General features: G+C 42.5%; 2 protein-coding genes across 13 annotated transcripts in view; one reads left to right on the forward strand and one right to left on the reverse strand.

Moving 5' to 3' along the window:
• TRMT2B (tRNA methyltransferase 2 homolog B) overlaps nucleotides 1–25,997 on the reverse strand; it is a 136,135-nt gene that overhangs the window by 76,792 nt on the left and 33,346 nt on the right. For 10 of the 12 annotated variants that reach the window (XM_023634393.2, XM_023634390.2, XM_070257880.1 and 7 more), the window contains one exon: nucleotides 23,444–24,350. In XM_023634393.2, coding sequence (XP_023490161.1) covers nucleotides 24,224–24,350 — 127 coding nt within the window. In that variant the 3' untranslated portion in view covers nucleotides 23,444–24,223. Of the gene's footprint in view, nucleotides 1–15,039; nucleotides 15,209–23,443; nucleotides 24,351–25,997 lie in introns of those variants that run through there. The other 2 variants (XR_002805571.2, XR_011434929.1) reach the window with 2 other exon arrangements.
• ARL13A (ADP ribosylation factor like GTPase 13A) lies at nucleotides 114–12,695 on the forward strand. The gene is made up of 11 exons (XM_005614334.4): nucleotides 114–269; nucleotides 2,124–2,197; nucleotides 2,328–2,393; nucleotides 2,764–2,834; nucleotides 7,535–7,784; nucleotides 8,664–8,769; nucleotides 9,549–9,736; nucleotides 10,374–10,464; nucleotides 10,559–10,739; nucleotides 11,926–12,012; nucleotides 12,227–12,695. Exons 3-11 carry the CDS (start codon nucleotides 2,335–2,337, stop codon nucleotides 12,232–12,234), a joined length of 1,041 nt encoding a protein of 346 aa, XP_005614391.1. The 5' UTR covers nucleotides 114–269; nucleotides 2,124–2,197; nucleotides 2,328–2,334; the 3' UTR covers nucleotides 12,235–12,695.

Genomic DNA, 25,997 nt, shown 5'->3' on the forward strand with positions numbered 1-25,997 from the left:
TATGATGACTAAAAGTTCATTTAGCAATTAGCTGCAATCATACAAGGTAGGGAGATTTGGATTTGGTTCTTATGAACCAGGAGTGGTTGCCATAGATATGTCAGAACCTTGATGGTCATTGTTAGGACGTTGCCATGTGCTTCATAAGTGGGCAACTGAACTACGTAAATCTGGAAGGTTAGAAAGCTCAATCCACCTTCCTATTACTTTACACATCTTAAGTCTTTCACCCAAAAAGAACCAACTTCTAGTCAGATAATCACCCCAAGGTAAGCAAAATATATCATTATCTCCATTCTACAGATAGCTGAAATGATAGGTTTAATTTGGGTGATTTCTTCCCAGGGTACCCAGAAGAGGCACTGAAAACGAAAGGACCAATAACCCCTAGTCATTTTCCTCCTTGGTTATCCTCCTTATCCTTCCTTAGGATAAGTTCTTAAGGAAAAACTTGTGTGATGCCAGTTTGACCTTTCTTGGCGGCACTAACAAACACAGGCTTAGATCAAGCTAGGAAGCTCTGTCAATTATCAGGAAACAGACATGAAGCTGCTACTGGCCTCGTCTTAAAGGGAGATAGCTATCGTGGAACCCAGACAATCAGGCTCTGGTGCTTCAGGCTCCAGGTCTTATCAGCTTCACCAGCAAAGCTAGAGTAAGGCTGGCTTTGATCACAGGCCATATATAAGGTTTCCCTTTTGTCTGGCATAAGACAGAGCCATTCTCCAGGAGGTCCTTACGGGAAAGCCAAATGATTTCCTAGGGAATGAACTGTGCTCTAAGAAATACTATGAAATGTGAGTCTCTACTTGGGAATGGCAGTTCTCCAAAACAGTGGATGACTCTGCAGAACCCTGCTAAATGATCCATTGATAAGCTGGCACATACACTGTGTTCATTAGATAGCTAAGCAAAGCCCATTTGAGCATCAGCCAAAGTACTCTGCGAACCCAACCAGAGCTTCCCCCAGCTCTGGGCTCCAATATAATTAGCCATTAGGAAAATGTAAATCAAAACCACAATTAGATACCACTTCACATCCACTAGGATGGCTATAAACAAAAAGACAACAACAAGTGTTGGTGAGGATGTGGAGAAATTGGAACCCTACTGCACTGCTGGTGGGAATGTAAAATCTTGCAGCCACTTTGGAAAATAGTCTGGCACTTCCCCCAAAAGGTAAACATAGAGTTATCATGTGACCCAGCAATTACATTCCTAGGTATATACCCAAGAGAAATGAAAACCTATGTCCACACAGAAACTTGTACACAAATGTTCATAGCAGCATTATTCATAGGAGCCAAAAAGTAGAAATAATCCAAATGTCCATCAACTGATGAATGGATAAACAAAATGTGTTATAGCCATACAATGGAATATTATTCAGCCACAGAAACGAACGAAATACTAATATATGCTACAACATGGATGAACTTAAAGTGATTGTCTAAATTACCCCTTTTACTTGGTGATCATTCCCAAATATTGCTGCACTTTGAAATCACCTGGGGAGCTCATGCAGCACTCTGGGAATCTCTGAGAGCGGGGCACCTGGAATGATGTTCGAAATCTGTTAAACTAGATGATCTAAGGTCCCTTATAGCTCTGGGAATTGTATAAAATCTAAGACAGTAGGTCATCAACACGCACATTTTTGAAGCAGAGGCTGTAAGAGAACCAAGATCAAAGGAGACTTGTTGCTTAGAACAGGTCTCCCGATAGGTCCTTCTTGAAATCTAAGCTGGTTCTTCTCCAAGGCATCACCCCACCCACCCCCACAAGGTTGAATGAAGATATTCCTAACAGGGTTAAACTATGGCTGAAGGGATAGGTCACATCCAATGCCAAAGTGCCTGTATGGGTTGCTTTAATAAGAAATCATTCCAGGGGCCGGCCCCGTGGCCGAGTGGTTAAGTTCATGCGCTCTGCTTTGGCAGCCCTGGGTTTCGCCAGTTCAAATCGGGCGCAGACGTGGCACTGCTTGTCAAGTCATGCTGAGGCGGCATCCCACATGCCACAACTAGAAGGACCCACAACTAAAAATACACAACTATGTACTGGGGGGCTTTGGGAGAAAAAGGAAAAAAAATCTTTAAAAAAGAAATCACCCCATTTTGCAGGAACCTGCTGCTGGAGTTGAGGATAACCAGTCCCTCCCTCTACGGCACTTACAGACAAGGTTGGATAGAACGAGGTAACGGACGTCCGACAGTTCCAGGCTTTCTGTTTATCAGCACTTGTGTAGTTAGAAGCTGACTTAGGTCAGGGTTAATAATGGGGCTGTCTTCTTGTTTACTTATTTCCCTTAACATTAATACACTAAGCTGAATCATGTTCCGGCTACTGACCTCCTGCTGGTCTCGTCTAAAGACAACACAAGAGACACGAAGGTAACAGTGCAATTATTTCTCTTGACCTATCCCACCATTTCTTCCAATGTTTCTTCCCACAGTCCCTCAAGGGACAAATCTTCATAATATATATTGTTAGGGGAAGTGATTAACCAGTGTGTGCAAGATTAGAGGCAGGGCTGAGGGGAGGATGGCCAATTCCACAAGGCAAGTGAATGACGGAACAAAAGCGTCCTCGGAGGCTTTGGGGAGGAGTTCCCACACCACCTTGGCTGTGCCTTTTCTGGCACTTGCATTGGGACTACTACAGGCAGAGCTACAAACACCAAGGAAGAGTACAATTCTTTGTTTAGCCTAACAAGTAATCGTGCTTTAAAGGCTTTGGCTCATTTTTCTTTTCCATTTCCAGGAGTGTGACCATCATTATGATCGGACTAGACAACTCAGGCAAAACAGTTCTTTTGGAGGTCTTCCAAAGACGTAAGGAATTAACAGTAGTAGATGCTGGTTTAGGTCTCCCATGGGCCCCAGGGACCAATGAAACAATCATTCCCTCCTAGCCTTACTTCACAGTCCATGGATTCCCTCTCCTCAGGTGTTATCAGCCTGTTTATGTAATATCTGTCGCCTGCTCCTTTACAAGGTATCTTAACTGAGGGTCCTCTCATAGTGTCAGTATTAATGAGCTCCAACTCTGTGAAGCACTGCAGTCAATTGTGAAGGACAGTGTGTTTGAAACAGTGTCTAGTTTCAGAGCCCTATTAAAGTAGAATTTGGTCTAGATAAGAGAGACAAGTGGGGGATGATGAAGTTTAATAAAATGAAACTCTTTGTGACAGTTAATATAGAAGGTAGGAGCCTGAGAAATGTTGTCAGTTCAGAGATGTACAAATTTAAATACCAGATCTCCAGTCTAATACCTTGACATTTCAAGTGGCAGTTACACAGAATTTCAGGGAGCTCCTATTCTAGTTGTGAAGACCCCGCTAACTGCTGGCCAATCAAAGAGCCCAGCACAGTGGCTGGCATAGGACGCCCTCCACTGATGTTGATTAAAGAATGGGTATGATGATGTGGCTGAGTTTTATATAAGCCAGCAGCCCTCAGCAAAGTACAGGAAGGGGCTAACCTGACTCTTCTGTCACTGGCCTACTTGAAGACCACATCAGTTTCCTTGAACTACAGTAAGAGCTTGCTTGCTGATCTTGCCATCTCTACCTGTCCCCTCAGTATTCGGTGAACACAGTTGCCTGAAGGACTTAATGCAAAAATCTGATCATGGTACCTCTCTGCTCAAAATCATTTAATGACTCCCCATTGTCATCAAAATAAAACTTAAGTTCCCTAGCAGCACACAAGGTTCTCCATCATTTGGTCCCTGACTTCTCCTCCAGCTTCATTTCCCATGCTCTCCACATATGCCCGCCAATAGAGCCAAAACAAATGGCCATTCCTCTGCCATCATACCATTCTAGTTCACATGCCCACGTTTTCTGTACATGCTGTCCCACTACCTAGCATTTCATCCCCTCCATTATCTACCTGCTTAATCACACACCTTGAGACACAGCCTAAACTTACCCTCAGGAAAGTCATCCCTAACGTCCAGCACCTCCTTCCTCGGCTCCCACTCTATTCTGTACCTCCCTCTATCATGCACTTATCACAACATCTCTGCACAACTACAAGTCCATTCCCTAGACTGTGAGGCCCCGGAGGAGAAGTAATGGCTCTTTTCAGCTCTGTATCTTTAGTCTCTGTACTTTTTAGTACCTTCGGGTAGGTACTCAATAAATATTTGGGGACTGAATGTTCTCCCCAATTCCAGTCTCCTCAGGTTATGTGTTGTCTCTTGACAACTTCTCCCTCCCCACTCCTCCCCCAACTCCGAGAGTGGCAGCCCCAAGCAACACCTTTTAGCCAATGGTTCAGCCTAGTAGCCCACCTTATATGCAGCAAACTTGACTCCTTGCCTCTCCCAATTCTCTGACAGGCAGAAATGGTTTTAAAAAAGAAAAACAGGTGAACAGCAGCATAGAAATCCAGGAGCCAGGATAAATGACAAGATTATTGATAAAAGTGGGGATGATTTTTTTAGAGCCCCAACTCAGCCTTACCCGTAGATTCCCGTCCAGTCTGGGTGGGGCCTGGGAACCTACATTTTAAGAACTCCCTGGGTGTTTCTGATGGCCAGCCAGCTTGGGGAAGCACTCATATGCAATTAGCCGAATGTTATTTGGTCTGTGAGAATAGTGCCTGCTTTCCATTCTAATTGTGAGAGGAGAGAGCCTGAACTCTATTTAATTTCTTACTTGTATAGCTTGCCTTGTGCTTGGTGAATAACTTGGGGCTGATTCATAAACCAATAGGTTTATGGTTATGACTTCATTCACAAAGGAGTTTTTAATGGCCAAGAAGCAAAGTGCCACTGATGTCACATTCTGAAGAATGTCTCAGGCCACCTCTGTCCATGTAGGACTACCAAAGCCCATTGCTCTGTACCCAAAATGCAATAGCTCACCTCCCCTGCCCCTGCAAATGTTTATGATTGCCAAGAACAGGTAATAACCTAGGAAGGGAATCTCAAACCACAAGTAGTAATTTGTGTGAACATCTGAAGATGCCAGCTATAAAATATATTGGGACACAAGCCATTATTATCGATGACACCATTCACTATAACTATTTTGTCTGGAGTTATATGGTTGGAGTTGGGGGGGGGGCGCAAGAAACCTAAGCCTGAGCATAAGCAGGTGCCCTAAATAAGGGTGTTTATAGCAGTGCCTCTCAAACCGGGCTATACATTTCAACCACCTGGGGAGTGTTTTAAAAAAAAACAATATGATGCTTGAGCCCCACTCCAGATCTGTGGCATTAAAGCCTCAGAGAATGAGGCCTAGTGTCATAGGTTTTAAAAATTCCACAGATGATCCTGGAGCATACTGAGTACTGGGAGCCAAAAATCAGCACCACCTCGGGAGCTTTCACACCTACTGACCCGGGACCTGGAGCTTCAGATACTTTGTCTGTGCAGGGCCTACAGTATCAAAACCTTAACGAGTGCACCAGATGATGCTCAGACACAACAGGCATGAGTTTCATTGCTCTCTAGGGCAGTGCATCTCAAGCTTTAAGGCACAGAAGAATCACCTGGGGCTTTTGTTACATGTAGGAGTTTGTTAAATACACAAATGCTTGGATCCCAAGTGTAGAGATTCTGATTCATTTGGTGTAGGGTAGGACTTCACAATCACCCACATGCAACTCCGAAGCAGATAGTCCCTAGCCTGTGCTTTAGGAAACACTCCCAGGGACATAGAGATGAGTTAGACTCAGTACCTGTCCTCAGGGAGTTTATAAGTTAATAGAGGAAATAAAAGTAAATTGTTAAAGAACAACTTCTCGTGGCTTCTAGGGTTCAACAATAGACTGCATTATTAAAGGAAGTGGCAAGGTTTCAAGTAAAAAGAAAAAAAAGGGAAATGTACTCTGACAGGGAAAAGAAATACTATAAAGCTTGCCTCAATGCAGGAAACAAGATTTAAAAATTACCTTTAGAGTTTTAACCTATTCACTTATTTTTAAGTAGTCTAATATAGACATAGCAAATATCACATCAAAGCTGTGACTGAAAATTATGTTATATGAAAGCTATAATTAAAAAGATCATTGACTAACATGAAAACAGGAGTTATAAGATCACATTAAAACGTAATATGTACACGTATACACATAGATATATATGTATACGTGTAAATGTATATATAATCATACACTTCCAAAGATCTGAAAGCATCTTACTAACTTCGCAGCTAAATGGCTCATTCTGGCAATCCTATGGAAAATGTCACAGGTAGATCTGAGACTATAAATAAGCTATTGATTTGGTCGTAGAATTTGCAGGTATGAGTGCAGAGAATCTATAAAATCATTTTGTTACTAATGTGGGCAGAGAGATAGGCCAAAACTGTCCGTCCAACAGACCAGAATGTGTATAAAGACTGTCATTTTGAACTGCTTTTGTATGGGAGCTGAATGAGGTATGGAATGCCCTATGGGATTGTATGCTCTGGCCATAGCCTTGAAAAGGCAAATGTATCTGAGTTTGGCACAGTTTCTTGGAGGAAATATGAGGAAGAGGACTTCATACCCTCATCCACAGTAACAGGCACCATAAACATATATTGAACATCTACTGTGTGTAAGGTAATGCAGAGCCAAGCCCCTCCCCTACAGAGCTTATATTTTAGTTGGGGAGACAGGGCACGCACAGAATGAGGTGAAGGACCAGTTTAACAGACCACGTGCTCAATGAGAGAGAGAAGTGAGAGCGGGGCAGGTCAGAGAAGCTTCCTAAAGGAAGTGGTACTTGAGCTGGGCCTTGGAGAAAGGGTGGGAGAGCAGGGCCTCCTGTTCACTCATTCATTCATTTACCAAATTCATGCAACAAACATTCATTGAGTACCTGTATGCCAGCTTCTGTGCTTGGCGTCGTGAATATAATGGTAAATAAAATTGACAGAGTTCCTGTCCTGTTGCAGTTTATAACTCAGACAAGTAAATCACAGAATTTACAACACTGTAATATGTGCTGTGATAGTGGTAAACCCAGAAGAAATACATCTCAATCCAGACTACAGGATGGTGGCATGAGTTAAGGAAAACTTTCTAGAGGAAACAAGATCTAAATTGATATATATATATATATATATATATATATATATTTTTTTTTTTTTTTTTAATAGGCATTAACCAAACAAAGAGTAGTGGAAGAGTGTTCTAAACAGCGGGAATAGCATCTTGTGAAGGCCCAGGGCAAGAGAGGCTATGGCATTCTTGTGAAGTGGAGGGAGTGTGAGCCAAGGAGCAGAGGGAGGAAGAGATGGGGTGTGTACCAGGGACACTGTGGACACCAGTCAGGTGGAGATGGGTCTGGCAGGTTAGGAGGCAAAGGAGTCTGTATTCTACCCTGGGAGCGGTGGGCACTCACTGAAGGTTACTGAGCCAGGAGAGGGGAACACAGGCAAAGGCCAGGTTAGGAAGATGAATCCATGAGTGTCAGCAGGGCGGCAAGATGCCTCAGGGCAGGCTCTTATCAAGGTTCAGATCACTAACAAATTCTTCATCTAACTATATTCCCCTACCCCGTGGTTGCTTCTCCTCTCCTCCCCTATGCATAGTACTTCCCAGTAGGATGGGCCATTGCCTGAAATCTGAGCTAACTACACTCCTGCTGGATGAGTATGAAGTTTCCATCTATGACCTGAACGGAGACAAGAAGGGACGAGAAATCTGGCCAAACTACTATGCACAGGCACACGGGCTTGTTTTTGTCCTGGATTCCAGCGACTTAGAACGCATGCAGGAAGTGAAGATCATCCTAACACGTCTGCTGTCTGACAAAAGAGTGGCAGGGAAACCCATCCTGCTGTAAGACTCTGCCTTTGTGCTCCATTTCCCCTTCCCATTTTGTGCTTTCAGAAGAGAATTAGACACAGGAAGGGCTGGGGGATCCCTTTGTCACCTCCATCTAGACCTCCTCGTCCCTTTGGCTCAGTGAGGGGGAATGACCCAGTCCTCTGGGGGCTATTTCCAAGAGCCACTTTCTATGACACATGGGGGAACATGTTACCAAACTGTGCAAAGATAACTTTGAAGGCAAGCATCAGAGAGAAATGGAGAGTGATATCTGGATCTTCCACCCCCATCCCTCGACTCTTCCTGAAGACTGCCTTCCTGAGTTTGCTTCTCTTTTCTGGCTTCAGTATCTGATCCTGAGACAGTGGCAGAAAACATCCCCTATTTTGTATAATTGATGCCGATGGCTGTTACCCTTGGTAGACTGTCCAATGGTTATCTAACTAGCACTCACTCCAGGGTAGTGATTCAGGTGGCCTGGCAGTCCTCACCCCTCCCCCACTCCCTTTTCGCCCTTTTCGTTCCTCATTAGCACCCCTAACTCAAGCATGAAGAGAGTTTGGAAGAGAATGTAAAAACTCCAAATCTGTTCATATCCCAGCTAACAATTTTAATTAAAGTTTGATGGCGTAGTGTAGAGGAAGTTAGAAATGAGGCCTGGGGATTATCCTAGATTCAAATTATTTGTGGTATTCTTTCGTCCACTGAGAGCTGGCTAGAAAAACGTCTGGCTCGTCTCATTGGGTATGTCTTTAAAGCAAGTTCCTGGATATGCAGCAGTTGTACCAGAAATGGTTCTCTCCCCTTTCCCTTCTTTTCTTGCCCTTGGCCTCTGTCTCTGTCTCACTCTCCCTCTCTTCTTCCCTCCCTCTCTCCTATGCCCTGCTCTAGCATGGCAAACAAACAAGACAAGAAGAACGCCCTCTTACCTTGTGATATTGTCGAATATCTACTCCTGGAAAGGCTAGTGAATGAGAACAAGTCCCTGTGCCGAGTGGTAAGTGTCAACCCCTCCCCACCTTGAGCCTAGCTGATGCATCCCTCGGCCCATTCCATAATCAGCCCCATAGGCTGGGTCTCAGGCAAAACGTCTCCCCATGAGGCAACATCTACAATGATGATTTCTGACCCAATGGTGATAATAAATATCACATTCTTTTTTTTTTTTTTTGAGGAAGATTAGCCCTGAGCTAACTGCTGCCAATCCTCCTTTTTTCACTGAGGAAGACTGGCCCTGAGCTAACACCCATGCTCATCTTCCTCTACTTTATATGTGGGACGCCTACCACAACATGGCGTGCCAAGTGGTGCCATGTTCACACCCGGGATCGGAACCGGTGAACCCTGGGCCACCAAGAAGCAGAACGTGTGAACTTAACCGCTGCACCACTGGGCCGGCCCAAATATCACATTCTTATAACACTTTCACATCTGTTTTCTCATTAGGTATTCAAAATAGCTGTGTAAAGTTGAACGTTTCAAAATCCTCATTTTATGTCTAAGAAAGCTAAGGCTCAGAGACTCTGAGTGACTTTCCCAAGGTCACACATCCAAGATATTACACCACAATCACTTTATTAAAGGACCTTAGCTTTTGTATCTCTCATTTACCTTCTCAGGAGTGAATGCTGAGTGTCTCCCAGGAAGTCTTACAGCCTCTCTAGGCACAGCAGAGCTTATATGTACCTCTGCTCTTTGGCTGAGAGTGATTGAGACTCTGGGCCCCAGGGGTCCCAGGCTCCTGGGCTGGAGCCCTCTCTTGTCTTTTTGACGCAGGAACCCTGTTCAGCCATCAATAACCTCCAAAGAAGGAACCATCAGTCCATAATTGAAGGGTTACGCTGGCTGTTAGCTGCTATTGGGGATAAACATGAAGAGCTATGTACTCGTCAACAGCCACTCACCTCGAGCCTTCCAACCTCCAAGAGTACCAGAGGCTCTGGTGCAAGATGGCCATCGGACAGGTACTGAGCTGCCTCTGATAGGTGTACTGATAAGAATAGATGCAGGAGTCAGTCTTCAACATAAGCAGGGAATTCTGGGAGGTGCTTGGATTCTGTGTAGTGCTGAGCAAGTCTCTCAAGCTCAGTTGGCTCAAATGGGGCTAGGGCAGTGACCATGAACATTCCAACATTGTGAGGTACACCTCCCCCCAGCACAATTTGAGTGGTCACGTAAGTGGGATGAGTTGTATAAAGGTAAAGCCAACCTATCAGCATTAGAATTTCTCCAAAACAGGGTTTCTATTCCCTGGTTTGCCATGTGGAAGAGAAAAGGAGGAGCCCCTTAAGGAGCTTATTGGTAATAGTCTATGGATGAATGTTCTAGAGTTACCCCACATTCTCCTCTTCCAGTTCGCTTATCCTCTCAATAATAAGGAAAGATGGGAGAGAACAGGAATACGGGAAAGAAGAAAAGAAAAAGAAAGAAAACAGAAAGTGACCAAAGTTTTGAGGAGTAAAAGGCCTAAATGTCCTCTTGCTTTGTTGTCCCTTTCATTGTCCAAAGGCGTATGGCAGGGATGGGTAATAGCTGCATTTGATTAAGGAGCTTGAAGTGTGTCTGTTTTCACTATTACTTTGTCCTTCCTATCTTCCCCAGCTTCACTACCAGGATGGGAACATCCAAAGCAAAAAGACAGCATCTAGGACCATGCTCCATGGAAGCTAGGCCCCTAAAGCCAATCCTCCACGTAAATGGCTCTTTAAATGTTATTGCCCCAAGGACCAATCCTTGAACTCTCGGGCACAGACTGACTTTTTTTTCTCCATCTTCTTGCTGCACAGAAAGAAGAGTTAAGATTAAGACCTAAAAAGAATATATCGGTAACATTTGCTTTAGACGAACCCACGAAGGAAGGTGAATGTTCTGGAAGAAATGGAGCTCGGAATACAACTGAGCTTTACTACAAACCGGGTGATGACTCCCAGCCCCCAGCTCCATATGTTGCTGACAATCATTTTGAAGGTAATGCTGGATCAGACTTTAGTCAAAGAAAAGATACGTAGGCCTTCTCTCTCAATTTATGAAGCAGCATTCCTACTTTGAGCCTGAAACTCTTTTCTCATACTATGGTTGCTGGTCAGTGGAAGGAGAAGTGGATTAAGTACAGAGAGCATACTTGGGGACCACTAACTGGTAGCCCAGGATGATGCCCCAGCACTGGCTGACACAAGATCTTTGCTTTGATGGCTATAGGGTTATCTTAAAGGTTATGATTTCCAGTGTTAGAAGTACAAATTGGTACAACTTTTATGGAGTGTATATTGGTTGTCTGTCTCCCTCCTGCTCTCCCTCTCTCAATATATATATTGATAACTTTAAAAATGTGGAAACTCTATGAGCCAAACCCCCTTCTTTTGAACTGTATCCAAAGATAATTATATAAGTACCAAAAAAATGCTCATGTTTTTTTAACCAAAGCTTTGTGTACAACAGCTAAAAGCTAGAAACAAGCTAAATGGCTAACAATGGGGAATGGTTGAATAAATTATGGTGCATCCACACAGTAGAATGCTACACAGACTCTAAAAGGGCTAATGTTGGCTTACATTTAGTGACACAAAGTTTTTCACAACTAGTGTTTTGTTAGGGAAAATGGCAAGTCAGAGTATAGCACGTACAGCATGATGCATATACATGCAAAGAATATCTGGAGGGAAATCACCAAAACATTAGCAGTGGTTTTCTCTAGGATGAGATACTAGGCAATTTTGAGAAGTAAAAGGCCTAGGTACCCTTTAGATTTTTATTAGAAAATTTTTTTCATAATAAACAGACATCATTTCTCCCAACACAATAAAGGCATTAAAAAAAAAGCTATGAGGATTTGAAGGCTCATTGTTGTTAATGGCCATTCCTCAGTGTTCCTAGGGACCCCAGTCTCCACAACGGTCAACTGTCAATCTTATAATGTCACCTCTGCTCTCCAAGGGATCTGGCCCTTCAGGCTACCCCAGAGCCTTGGCTTGTTACGTCTATACATCGAGGCCTGGATTTGGCCAGGGCCACCAAGGAGGAGAGAGGCACTGCTGTGGGGATGAGGGGTGAGGATGAGAGTTTAAGAGCAGAGGAAGTGTTTTTCTAGATGTCAGAAACTACCCCTAAATCTCTATCCAAAACTGAAATTCATTTTTCATTTCCATAACCTCAGAACCCAGGGCAAAAAGCAGAATGGACTCCTGGGACGCAGAGGAGATATTGCTGGAGAGTTCCTGTGAAGAAGTCCTCAAATCCTGTGGTTAGCATTCCTTAAATCAAGGGGATAGGGGAGAAAGCAAGACTGAAAGTATGAAGCCAGGGTAGAGGGCGGGTGGCAGGTGGGGTGCAGTCTATACCCCCTTGAGAAGTGGCCGACAGCCTCCTAACCTGGAGTGGTCTGGGAAGGACAGGAAAGCTGAAGCTTAGCTTTGCTTGCAGTGACTGTTTTTTTTTTCTCTTACGACTTTTAACAGAGTACTGAAGAGAAAAATGGAGGGAAGTCAAAAGAAACATCTGATATCCCTCCTTCAGTCAATGGGCTCCTCTCCACAACCATTAGGACTACTCAGTTTTTCACTTTCTGTTTGCTAACATCTCTATAGTTCCTCTACAGCTCCATCTACTCTTAGCACCCCATCCCTGAGAACCCCCATTGTTCCAGTGTCTCATTCTAGCCATTAAATGAATCTTATACCCACCGAGAGGCTGAAGGAAACTTAGGTGGCATCCATTTGAGAATGAAGATGACCTTAGCAAAGAAGAACAGAGATTTTATGTCTTTGCACCCAGATGCTCCTGATGAAGCCTGAGAACAACATATCGTGGGTGACCAACTGAAATTCAGCCTTAGAAATACAGGGTCAATTTAGAATTACATCTTTCCCCTAAGGTTCCTGGATGTAAAGGGACTAGCAGAAATAAACAGAACTTTTCTGCTGAAAATTGGGCTCTGCTCAATCATATTCAGTCACGCTTCCAAAAACAACTTGGTTTTAAATGTCCAGCCACTGCCTGTGAAGGCTGGCGACAATTCCTTTGCTGTCCCTTGAGGAACAGCAGTTGCTGCCTCTCCTAGGTACACAAAAACTGTATGAGCTTGAATGCAATTCCACCCTCCAACCCAGAGGGGTAGCAGCAGTGGTGGTAGTTATTTATTATTGCTACGACTATTACTTTCACCTTCAGTACCACAGCCACCATTTATTGAGTGCCTTCTGGGTGTCAGGCACAGCACTAAGTTCTTCACATTCATTATCTTATTCACAACAACCCTTGAGGGTAGGTAGTATACCTGCCTGCATTTTACAGACTCCAAAACTAAGGGGCAGAGAAGTTAAATAACTTGTCCAAGGTCCCACAGCCTGTACGCAGCAGAGGAGGGAATTGAATCCAGACCTGACTGTCGAAGTACTTTGGGCCAGAAAGATGTGCTTATGCTTTTCCCAAACTCTATCCAGAAAGAGAAAGCTACATTCAGGAAAAATGCTGCAGCTTAGCCACGCCCATGTCAGGAGAATTACATGGATGACAATAAGCACACCAACAGTAGGAGCAGACATGACCGACTGAGCACTTCCATTTGGCCGGGTGCTGGACTAAGTGCTTTACATACATTATTGCCTTTCATCTTCACAAGCCTATGAGGTCGGCTCTATTATCATCATCTTACAGAGGCAGAAACTAATGTTCAGAGAGGTCAAATCATTTGTCTCAGGGCACCCACTAGGAAGTAGCAGAACTGGTTTTCAAACTAAGGTCCCACTCCATAACTCATGCTCTTAACTCCTACCCTATACGGTCTCGCCAAGCACTATAAACCAACTAACCCATAATTGTTTCTGGGGGATAGAAACCTTGCACAGAAAGATCAGTCTTACAAACCCATCTGGAGGGTCTCACGCTGTCTAAGGCTGCATTATTTGCTATTATGCATTGCCTATGGCCTTATCTCCAAGGGAACCACTCGAGGCATCTTGTGAGTCTTTGACAGGATTCTGACTGAGGCTCAGCTTCTGAGTCATGGAGCTGGAAAAAACCTTACAGAGCCTCTAGTCCAACCCCAGTCGTTAAACAGATGAAGAACTTGGGGTACAGACAGGTTAAGTGACTTGTCCAAGATTGTAAAGCTGATCGCTGACAGACATGCTCCTCAAATCCACATCTCCTGTGTGCCTGGGCCAGTGCTCTATCTTCTCTATCCAAAAATACTACATCTTTTCTGGGTCGTCTTCTGGCCACCTTGACCCACCTACTTTCCTCCAATTTGCCTGATAAATATCACTGGAGAATTCTGCTGACAATCACTCTCACATGGGGATACAGCAAATCTCTCTACTGAAGAAGAGTTTTATCAGGCAGGAGATTGTAATTCAACCAACCAAGGTTCTTAAGAAAATTGGATCATCCACATTTCTCTTTATGGCATGTACGTTTATGAGGCAGGCAGACTTTCTCAGCCAAGAGGGAAGGAGAAGTGTGGCTGAAAGGGGTGGGAGTGCCACCTATGAATGTGGGTAGGGTGGAGAATTTAGGTTGAAACAACAAAACTGAATTTCAGGAGTGGGCCCCGTGGCCGAGCGGTTAAGTTCACGTGCTCTGCTTCGGCAGCCCAGGATTTCACAAGTTGAGATCCTGGGCACCGACCTAGCACTGCTCATCAAGCCATGCTGAGGCAATGTCCCACATGCCACAACTAGAAGGACCCACAACTAAAAATATATACAACTATGTACCGGGGGGCTTTGGGGAGAAGAAGGAAAAATAAAATCTTAAAAAAAAAAGAAAACTGGGGCTGACCCCGTGGCTGAGTGATTGGGTTCACGTGCTCTGCTTTGGCGGCCCAGGGTTTCGCCGGTTCGAATCCTGTGCATAGACGTGGCGCCGCTCGTCAGGTCATGCTGAGGCAGCATCCCACATGCCACAACTAGAAGAACCCACAACGAAGAATACACAACTATGTACCGGGGGACTTTGGGGAGAAAAAGGAAGAATTTTAAAAATATAAAAAATAAACCAAAACAAACCCCAAAAACTGAATTTCAGTATATTGGCACACTTCGTACAATATATGTGTCCCTGGGTGTCAACCAAATTTTCCGACACAGAATCTAGCAGTCACAAAAAGTCATTTAAAGAATATCCCCCAAATACAGCCAGCATACCCTTATTTATTTTTGAGTGAGTCTTAATTTTGTTGCTGCAGGCTGTTACTGCACTTTCCAAACTCTACATCAAGCTGAGTGACCTGGCAATGTCCCCCAGTGAAGACAGGAATAAGAGTACCTACCTCATAGGCTTGTTGTGAGGATCAAAGGGGACAATCCACATAAAAATGCTTAGCATAGTGCTCAGCACATAAGTAGCTCGTTAAATGTTAGCTACTATTATTATCATTAGGGGAGGAGCTTAGATCATTAGACAGCTGTACCCCCCTTCTGGGACAGGCATCCTCTTTTCTGCAAAGAACAAGTGAAAGAGAGACGTCTTAGCTTCTAAAGTACAAAGAGCATAGAGAAACGAAGGTAACTATGACCACCGCCAACCACCGCCCCCCATACCCTTGTCTTTGAGAATCCTAAACCTGCCAAAGAGGTTTAGGAACCTAAGTCTCAGCGTGGCAGCCTAGGGACCAAGATTAACAATAGTTTCTTGAGCCTAGAGGGCAAATTTTCTTTCAGGCAAGTGGTTGCCTCGGAGTTTCTCTCTTTCATTGTCAAGGTCTTGGCCTCCCTCCTCCAGGACTTTTAAAGCCTAGCTCCTGTCAGAGACCCTTCAAGCACATGACTCTGGCCTATCATTCAACAAGCCCCACGTGGCTCTGGGTACTTATCCATTTTGTCTTGCAAGACAGGCCTGGGCTTTCTGACTAGAGAATTCAATATGCACAGGCAGAGGGGGCCCTCTGTTCTGAATGGTTTTCAACTCCTGACATCTGTCGCCACGCTTCATTCGTATGTTGTTTCTACCCACCCTGTGGTACCCTAGCAGCAGGGTTGGCATCTAGTGTGATCCGCAGTACACGGGTCCTCTTGTTCGTACACACTAAGGGTTAAGGAAGAACCGTGATAATTTAGGGTTGGAGCACGGAAACCAGTAGTAGCTAACCTAGCTATAAATCCCCTGGAGATGTGAGTGTTTGGTGCTTGGGCCATACCCGTTGTGCTCGGAATATCATTCTTCCCTCCCAATAACCTATTTAGAATCACTCGTTTTCAAGACAGTTGCTACTGGCAAGGCTTAACCAAGTGTACCGCACACAAAACCACTCTTCTCAGGAGAATCTGTTCTTAAGTATAAAATGCCATTGGCCATGGGTAGGATAGGGGTCAACCCTGGACTCATTGCTTTGTCACTGACCCCTGTACACCCTTTATCCAGTGGCCAAAACGTGGATTTGGCAGAAAGGGGTGTAGAGAACGAGAGCTATTGGCCAGCTTTCCAGGACTTAAAATCATTTTATCATCTCACTTCATTTTCACAGATGCACCTAAAGGAACTGTAGACATGGCACTCCTGACCTGTGCCTTATTCCTTTAGCTATAATAATCCATCCTCCCACTCCTCTTCCTTTTTCTCTCATATCGAGCTCTGTGGGAAACACAGGTGGAGTTGTTACCCCAGGCAAGAGAGAAAGCAGCAGGAACTTCCCGTTGTTGGCACAGAGAGAGTACCAGCTGAGGGTCATGGGAGTCAGGGGGCTTCTCTTTCTGCCCCTGTGCCCATGAAGTGTCCGGCTCAGGTCCAGGGAGCCCAGGAAGCTCTGCTGATGGGTAGCAGGCAGACCGATGTTAACAAAGCACTCAAACTGTGCTGTGCAACGATGACTCAGGGATCCCACGCAATCCCACACTCATGCCAGTCGCCACTTCCAGGAACTAAAATAGACCTCTGGTGCTAAGAGACAGCAGGCCTTTTATATCTCCTCAGAAAAATGAGCCTAGTCCTAAGAACTATCATGCTATTCAATACAATGGAATGTTACACGGCCATTAAAGATGACAATTAGGTGCACTGTGCACGCGGGAACCAGAATGTGAAATAATGTTAAGTGAAAACAGCAAAATACAAAATAGCAGGTACACATGCTGATCATAACTATGGAAAACATACATAAAAGAGTTCATCCCTAAAGAACCTAAGAGAATGAAGAGTGCCATAGTCCTTTTAGATTCCACTCCCCCTCTGCCAACACCATTTGTAATAATACATTTTTTCAGATTGTCATGCTGGTCACACTAGGTTACTGACACACCTGTCTTTTAACTGACACAGGAGTTAACTCTGCAGACCATTTCACTCAGGGAATAAAGAAGAACTGAATGCTGAGGGGCCTGGTGCTTTAAAATGGGCTGGATCCTTCCTCTTCCCACTCCTTCTCCTGTTCAGGGTACAACTACCATTTCAGGTTTAGCACTACAATGAGAAATTCCTTCCAAACACCTAGCCAAACAAACTCTAAGATGGGAGTTTAAAAAAACTTATATGTTTGGACCTCTTTTAAGTGAGGCTGCTGTGTTTTGAACTAGGCCAGCTTATACTGACAGAAAGGAACTGTTTGTTGGTAGGCTGCCAGAAATTCTTTATTGTAAAAGAATTGCTACCTGCTACCCCCCACCCCTAATCTCTTGTCACCTTGTCACGGGTGGTGTTTACAGTTAGTCAAACATCTAGCACACATCTGGGTATCTGGGTGAGCACTATTGTCTCTCTGGGGCCGTGGTCTCAACACCTGCCCAGACTTGGTTTTTCTAGAATTAGCTTTCAATCAGTATGTTTAGTTTTCTAAAGACTGTACTTAGGTTTTTTCTTTAATGTATTTTGAAATAATTTTAGATTTACAGAAAAGTTGTAAATATGGTACACAGAGTTCCCGTATACCCTTCACCCAGCTTCCCCTAATGTTAATATCTCACAAAACTCGGGTATATTGATCAAAACTATGATATTAACATTAGCACAATACTATTTACTAAATTACAGACGGTCTTCAGAGTTCACTGGTTTTTCCACTAATGTCCTTCTTCTGATCAGGGTACAGTCCAGGATCCCATGCAGCATTTAGAGTACGTTTAATTCAAACAAAAAAACCCACCCCTAGAAACAAGTTTCCTTTTAGGAGCAGGAAAGGGCAAGTCAATAAATGTTCTGGGCAGCTGATGATCCTGAGCTATTCTACCCAGAAGGGAACTCCATCACTTCTGCACCAAAGCCCTTAATTCACGACACCTCATCACGGTGATTTTCAGAAAACACGTCTTACATTAGCACTTCTCACAGTAGTACAAAGGGATTTGACAAGTGGATTATTTCAGCAACCAATATTATGAGGGTAACAAAATGAGGGATGGCCTTCCATATCTGTTTTCTATGCTTCATTTTTCTTCAAACTGTATTTAAACTTTGTACTAGAAGCTGTAATATCTGACTATAACATAAATGCTGAGAAACACCCACACCAACAGGGAAGGGACTCTTGCCAATGTGTGTTTGGTTTTGTTTACCTTAAATTAAGTATTGAAATCTTAGAGAAAGCAAATTGATTAGGTTATTTTTGCTTGTTGATCTCAAGAGTGGGAAGGGAAAGCAGACTACGACATCCATTTATTCCTTCAACAAATAATCGGATTATTAAGAATAACTCCCACTTAATGCGTGCCAACTATGTGCCAGACAATTTGCAAAGTGCTTTACATATATTGTTTTGCTGAATGGGTCACAACAATCCTGTGAGGTAAGTACCCTTCTTTTGCAGGGAGACGGGTCAGGAACAGAGGGTTGGAGAGGTTAAGTCACTCATCCAAGGTCACACAGCATATAAGTGACAGAGCCAGGATTCAAGGCCAGGTCAGCCTGATTCCAAAGCCAGTTCTCTTGACCAGTATGCTATATTGCCTCTTTGAGCACTTGCCACATTTCAGACACTGTGCTAGGTGCTAGACAGAGATACCACACTGAACAGGATATAGCCCTTGTCCCCTCAAACCTTACAGTCTAGTTGGAGGAGAGAGACTAGTAAACAGCTAAGTATAACATAGCCCTCTCTTCTCAGGTATTCCTTGAACTGGTTCCAAGTAAAAGTGATCAGTAAATGCAAGCCAGGAATTCCAGCACCTTTAATATTTAAATTCCTTTTCTGGGTCCTCAGAGCAAGACCTCTCCTCTCCACACACCCTGAGGATCCTTAACAGTTAAGAGTGACTTGATACTGACATATTCCTCCATTGTGTTGTTCTGGGCTAGATGTCGGCATTGCCACTCCACTTAGTCTCCTTTGAGAAGAAACAAGGGGAAATAGGATGTGGAAATACATTTCATGATGGAATCGAGTGAGCTGATGGAAAATTTTTAAGTCTGGGACATAATAATTATATTTCATTTCAATTGTCCTTTTGCATTTGTACTAATTGGTGAGCTCTAAGGGAGCTTCAATTGGTTCATGACGGTACTTTATGGGCAGCCCATTTTGAAATATATTTCTTAGAAAAATGACAATGATGACTCTGTAAATTATAAATTGGCAATGTGATTTTGAAGGTGAAGGTTGGGAGACTTAAATCTCAGCAGATGACAGTCATTCTCTTCTCCCTTCCAGCCCCAAAACAAATACCCTAACCCTGTGGTTCTCAACACTGGCTGAACACTGGAATCTCTGGGAAAACTTCAAAATTACCAACGCCTGAGTCTCACCCCCAGAGAGCGTGATGATATAATTGGTCTGGAGTGTGGCCTGGGTTTTGGAAGTTTTAAAAGATCCCCAGGGAACTTTAATGTGCTGACAAGTTTGGGAACCAGAGCCCTAATCAGAGGATCATAACCCTGGCCGCACATTAGAATCACGGTGGGAATCTTTTAAAAATCCAGATACTTGGGCCACACCCCAGACACCAATTAAATCAGAATATCTGGGGGAAGGGCCCAAGCCCCAGGAACCACGGTTTTTTATTTTTCATTTTTTAATTTTCTTTTATTATTTTATTGAGGTCATAATGGTTTATAACATTGTGAAATTTTGGGTGTACGTTATTATTATCAGTATTCTGTGTAGACTACATCGTGCTTACCACCAACAGTCTAATTTTTACCTGACCGACAGCAGCCACTCTAAACCAGTGGTTCTCAGACTTCAGTGTGCATGAGAATCATCCGGAGGGCACATTAAAGCACAAATGGCTGGGCTCCACCTCAGAGTTTCCAATCCAGTTGAGGTGTAGACTGAAAGTCTGCATTTCTAACAAGCTCCTAGGTGATGCCAATGCTGCTGGTCCAGAGGCCACACTTTGGAAGGTAAAGCCCCACCTAGACCACTGGTTCTCAACCTTGGGGCACATGAGAATCACTGGGAGGCATTTTTAAAATACTGCTGCCTGAGCCCCTCCCTAAACCAATTAAATTGGCATGTCTGGGGCCCAGGGATCAGTATTGTTAAATTGCTCTCCAGGTGATGCTAATGTGCAGTGAAGTTTGCGCTCCACAGCCCTAGACCTAGATATTTTACAGCGGGAAGAGGTCATTTAGTAAAAAGCATTAAATCTCCTGGGAATTTACAGCTACTTTAGCTACTACTGGTTCATAAGTCCCAACCCCAATTTCCACTGTTCTTCCTTAATCATTACCGTATCAACAACGTGACCAATTTAGGGTGACCAACTTATCCTGATTTGCCTAGGATGCTCCTGGTTTTAGCAATGAAAGTCCCAAGTTCAGAGTAAATCAGAACAGTTGGTCACTGTACTAATGTTTTACAGCTCACAGACTAGAATACAGTACTATTAGATTTTGCCTCTAACATCCAGCATCCAGATCTTGGTTTCTAAATAGCATTCTCCATTAAAAGTCTCCTTGGAAATGGCTGATTCCAGGACTGGAGCAGGGAAATGTATGGCGAGCCTAGGAATCTTGTGCCAAGATCTAAGTGCTCAGAGACTCATGGAGGCATGTCAAAAGGACATGGGAGCCAGCCTACAGGAACTCCCACTGGCCAAACTGGAGAAAATTTGAGCATTTCAAAGAAAATGATTGAATTGAATGTAAAACACTGCATTTAAATAAGAAAAACATTGAGTCAAGTGATATTCAAAAAATAAATAAAATTAGTACCATTGGAAATAACTATTACATCAAATTCTTGCTCTGAAAATTGGTATTCAAGGGGAAGGAATTAGGCTTTTACCTGACCTTTTTGGTTCGTATCCTATAGATGAGAAAAAGCTCATCTTTACACAAGAAGGCCAGCTAAGAAACATAGACTGGATGACAGAATTAGGAAATCACCATTTTGCAACCCCCATTAAATCACCAAGTCAGGAAATAAATTTTAAAAATTGGAAAAACAAATTACTGAGTCCAGAAATAGTAAGTGATGGACGCTAAAATCTTTAGGTGATAAATATTGGGGAACAGAAGAGTCACAAGGTACCAAAGTAACATCCACCAGATTTCTTGTTAATTATATTATTAATTGTTATTATTTCTTGTTAATCATCACCTTTACTAAGAGTGGACAACTGACATTACATGCCTCTTGATGAGATGTAACATAACATACACAGCATCATTTATGAAGTATTTTTGTCAAAAATGGTTTAATCTGAATCTAATCAAGCCTCTTGACCAAACAACTTCCGTTTTACGTAAATTTCAGGGCTGAAGGAGGAGCTGAACATCACCATAAGGAAACACACCACCCTGGTTTGCCCAGGACTGAGGGGTGTGTCGGGATGCAGGATCAGTGCCAAAACCAGGATAGTCCTAGGCAAACCAGGGCAGTTAGTCACCCTACAATCAGACAGATCCATGATGTGGGGCAGACCTGGTCTCTAAAAGTCAGTGCCATGAAAAAAAAAAAAAGTGGGAAGAATGTTCTGGATTAAAAGAGACTAAAGAGAGACACAATAACCAAATGCAACATGTGAACTGGCCACAAAAGACATTTAGGGGAGAGCTAGGGAAATCTGAATACGGAGCAGTGCTACTCAGGCAGCCCACAGATATAAATGAACTATGTCACTAAGCACACTGTTTAATTTGGTTGCTCTTTTTGATAACAAGATTTTCTTGATGAAGAACGTGGTGCACTGATACACACTCTGGTGCAAGCTCCTCATCTCCCTGTGAACCATCAGTCTGCAGACCACACTTCAGGAAGCACTGAACAAGATATTAGATAATATTAGTGAAGATCAGTGGGGTACTGTTAATTTTTTTTAGCTGGGCTTATGGTATTATGGTTATGTAGAAAAACGTCCTTATGCTTAGAAGATGTATGCTGAGTTATTCAAAGGTGAAGTGTCGTGATGTCTACAACTTTTCAAATGGTTTATCAAAGAACAGATACGCAGATAAAGCAAATATGAAAAAACGTTAACATTTTTTGAATCTTGGTGGTGGACCTACTGGTGTTCATTGTACTATTCTTTCAACTTTCTTGTATGTTTGAAAGTTTTCATAATAAAAATGATGGAAGCACGATTCTAAAATCACCTTACTTAAAAGATTTCACAACAGTGGAATTATCAGAAAGCTGATTATCCACAGCTAATCCTATGTTTATTCATTAGATATTCCTTGGGGAATATCTAAGTTAAAAATAGAAAGATGAATAGAGTTAGCCAGAAGAGGTAAGGAAAAGCACATTCCAAGCTGAGAAAACAGAATATGAAAAGGATCAGAATGGAAGAAATTTGTCTTTTCCAGGGAAAGGAATTCAAAGTGTATAGAGAAAGGAGGCTGCCCAGATTTTGAAGGGGCTTTGAGGCTACATCAAGAATTTGGGACTTTATTTTAAAAGCAATAAAGAAAAACAAGCACTAAGAAGCTAATGACAGATTTTAAGTGTTGGAGAAACATAACGAGACTGGTATTTTAGAAAACTCACTGGCTGTAGAGAATGAAATGGATGGGGGCAAGAGGGGACACAGCGACGTCAGTCGGGAAGATGGCTCTCTCAGTAAGTGAGAGATGATGGTAGCCTACAGTGATGGAGACTTGGTGATACACTGGATGCGGACAGGGGTACAGGAGCAGGACTCAGATATAATGCCCAGGCTCCTGGCTCGAGTGACTGAATAGATCAGTATATTCCTCAAGACTGAGAATATAGAAGCCAGAACAGGTTTGGGGGAAAGATGTGAGCATTAGAAATTAGGCATGTTGAGTTTGGAGCACCTAAAAGGTATCCAGGTGGAATCCGCCTTGTAGGAAGTTGGATATGAGAACGAGAAAGATAAGTCTGGTTTCCGGCTTAGGTAACTAATAGACAGGATTGCCATTTACAGATATGGGAAACAAAGGAGGAGAAAATACAAGTCGCTTTACATTTAAAAATTTTTAAGTTATAAAAATAATATAACCCCATTGCATAAAACAAAAAATAGGGAAATGGAAATAAAACTTATCTGACTACTATAAATCAACACTTTTTATCACTTTAGATTATTTCTTTGTTGTATTTTTTAAATCAATATTCATATAGTAGCTTCAATAGCCACATTTTTCTGAGGAGGCTTCTCTAGAAGTATTGAGGATTGAGAAGAGTTAAAAATACTACTTGACCTGATATCATCTTGTAAATCAGACAACACTTGCTAAGTTACATGTCTCTGGGCTGTTACAAGATTCCAAACATAATCTAAATTTTTGGGCAAGTATCCAAGAACAACTCTATAATTGAAGAAATCATGAAATAGAGAATGTCTGTTTCAATATCCAATTTATTATAGTGTACACTGCATCATTAAGGGATTCTGGACCTTTCTGCCTCCATGCTACACAGCACAATTATAGGTATTCAGTCTCTTCTTTGAAGATGTCCTTTCCCATAGAGTCACTACTATGACCAATTCTCCCTACAGAGGAGATAATTGGTGCTATTGCTCCTAGGAGTAACCACATTTTTAAAGGGTATTCTAGAAGCCTCAAAGACTAAAAAGAAAAAAAAAAAGGCATGACGCTCTACTGAGATCATGCAGTCATCCTGCAGCCACTTCATAGCTTACTCTGCTCTTTTAAAAAGCTGGATTTGTCTCTAGTTCTAATCCTTGGATACCTCATGAACACAGAAAATACCTAGTATAATCTCTGGGTAAATAGAGAGACCTGAGTCAACGTGAAATTATTACCAACTGCAGAGAAAAGCTCAGTTGTCATCACAGGCAGAGTCAGACAGAGGAGACAAGACTACAAACTAGTACCAAGGGAGCCATGCCAGGCTGACAGCAAAAAGAAAGTACAGTCTAGATCCAAGGCCAAAGAGTGGTCACAACCAGGCAAACACGCATGAGAGCAAGGGAACCTGAAAACTAAGGTTATAAAATGGCCTCGGACGGTAGGCCTACTACATTCTTCCTGCTCACAATCCAAAGACTGGTTTCCCCGGGAAGGCTCTCAAGGTCTGCCATGTAGCAATATGCCAAACCTGGAAGACACTGAAACTTCGGCCTTAACAATGAGCCTGCAGTCTTGTAGGAGGCTGCTTATCGAGTGAAGAGGAGCACCAGTTCACAGTGTGGGGTGTGGGGAAACAGATCCACAGGCACAGCTTGTCTCAGGACAAAAGGCTCGCCGAGGAGCTTCTTAGCGGAGTTGGGAGGACAGCACAGCCTGTAGAAACAGATCATAATATCAGTTCCTGGAAACCAAGGAGAACCTACAGGAACACAATTTCTTAAAACTGAAGCCTTTCCTCTGTGTTCCCACAACCCCCTGTGCTTCTCTCTGTAACAGCCTTTATATTTAATGTAACCACCTGGTTTTTTTCTAACCATCTTCCTCACTGGAATACAATCTTTTTGAGGGTAGAAATGAGGCAAAAACTGCTTATTAGCCATCTCTATGTTCCCAGTGTGTGAACCAGAGTGGGGATTCCATGGTGAATGGAGCAAGGGGCCTCGGTCATATACTTTTCTGTATGATTGGCACACAGTAGGTAATTAATAAATATTACTGGATTAAATTGTTCTATTGAAATTTTGCAAAGTAGATTACTTTTTTCCATTATTTCAAAGGTACTCAAGCAAAAATGAGAACATAATTCACCTAGAAACTCACCATTCGGAAAAGGATAACCACTGCTTACTTTTCACGACACAGCTTTCCAAATATGTATATTTAAATTGGTTCCTTAAAATGGAGTCACACTGCACATTTTGTACATACTGCTTTACAACCTTCTTCAGTTAACAGTGCATCATGAGCATCTCTCCAAAACATTATATGTAAAGCTACCTCCCTTTTATTGGCTATATGGCATTTCATTAAATAAATCAAACAGTTTACTTATCTAATTCCTTGCTATTGAAAACGTAAGCTGTTTCTAACTTTGTGCTACTTGAAAAGCCCCTCCGTGAGTATTCTTCTAGTTATATCTTTGCATACATTTTGACCTTTTCAGTGGAAGTGCTGAGGTGAAGGGCCTGTATGTTTTGAGGGCCCTAAGATATGTACCACTAAACTGTTCTAAAAAAGGTTGTACCGGTTTGCAGTCAAAGCAACAAAGCAGAAGAGTTCTTGTTTCCTTGGCTAACACTCAATAGTTTAAATAGCACTGTCCCATTGAAGTCAGGAACAAAACGAGATATTCACTGTCACTCCTACAAGGGAACATTTTCTTATCCAATATAATAAGAAAAAACAGTATTGGAAGGAGAGAAACAAAACTTTTTATATGGTGATCATATGGCCAGCTACCAACAAAATCCAAGAGATTCAATTGGAAAATGAATAAAACTAATAAAAGAGTAAAGTAGCTGGACACAAGATAGGCAATAACCACTTAGAAAACGTCATGAAAAAGGTCCCATTCATACTAGCAATAAATCTTTATTATGTCTTGTATTAACCCTAAGAAGAAAGACCTATATTGGAAAAAATATATACATATATACAGTTTTAGAGAATTACATAAGACTAGAGTAACTGAAGAGGTATACTACATACCTAGACAGAAAAAAATACTGTAAAGATTTCAATCCTCCTTAAATTAATTAATAAATTCAGTGTACCTCCAATCATAATCCCAAAAGGATATTTTTGATAAGCTGATTCTAGAGCTCTGTTAGAAAATATATGAAAATGTTAAGAGGATATATCCCTTAACTCAACAATTCAATATCAGGGATTTATCTAATATATATATATATATATATATAAAATCACATAGACTTATTCATCACATATACACATACATATTGCACATATGTGAAAAGATATATGTACAAGGATATTCACTGTAACATTGTGGTAACAATA

The sequence above is a fragment of the Equus caballus genome, chromosome X (assembly GCF_041296265.1).
Source record: "Equus caballus isolate H_3958 breed thoroughbred chromosome X, TB-T2T, whole genome shotgun sequence".
NCBI classification, from domain to species: Eukaryota; Metazoa; Chordata; class Mammalia; order Perissodactyla; family Equidae; genus Equus; species Equus caballus.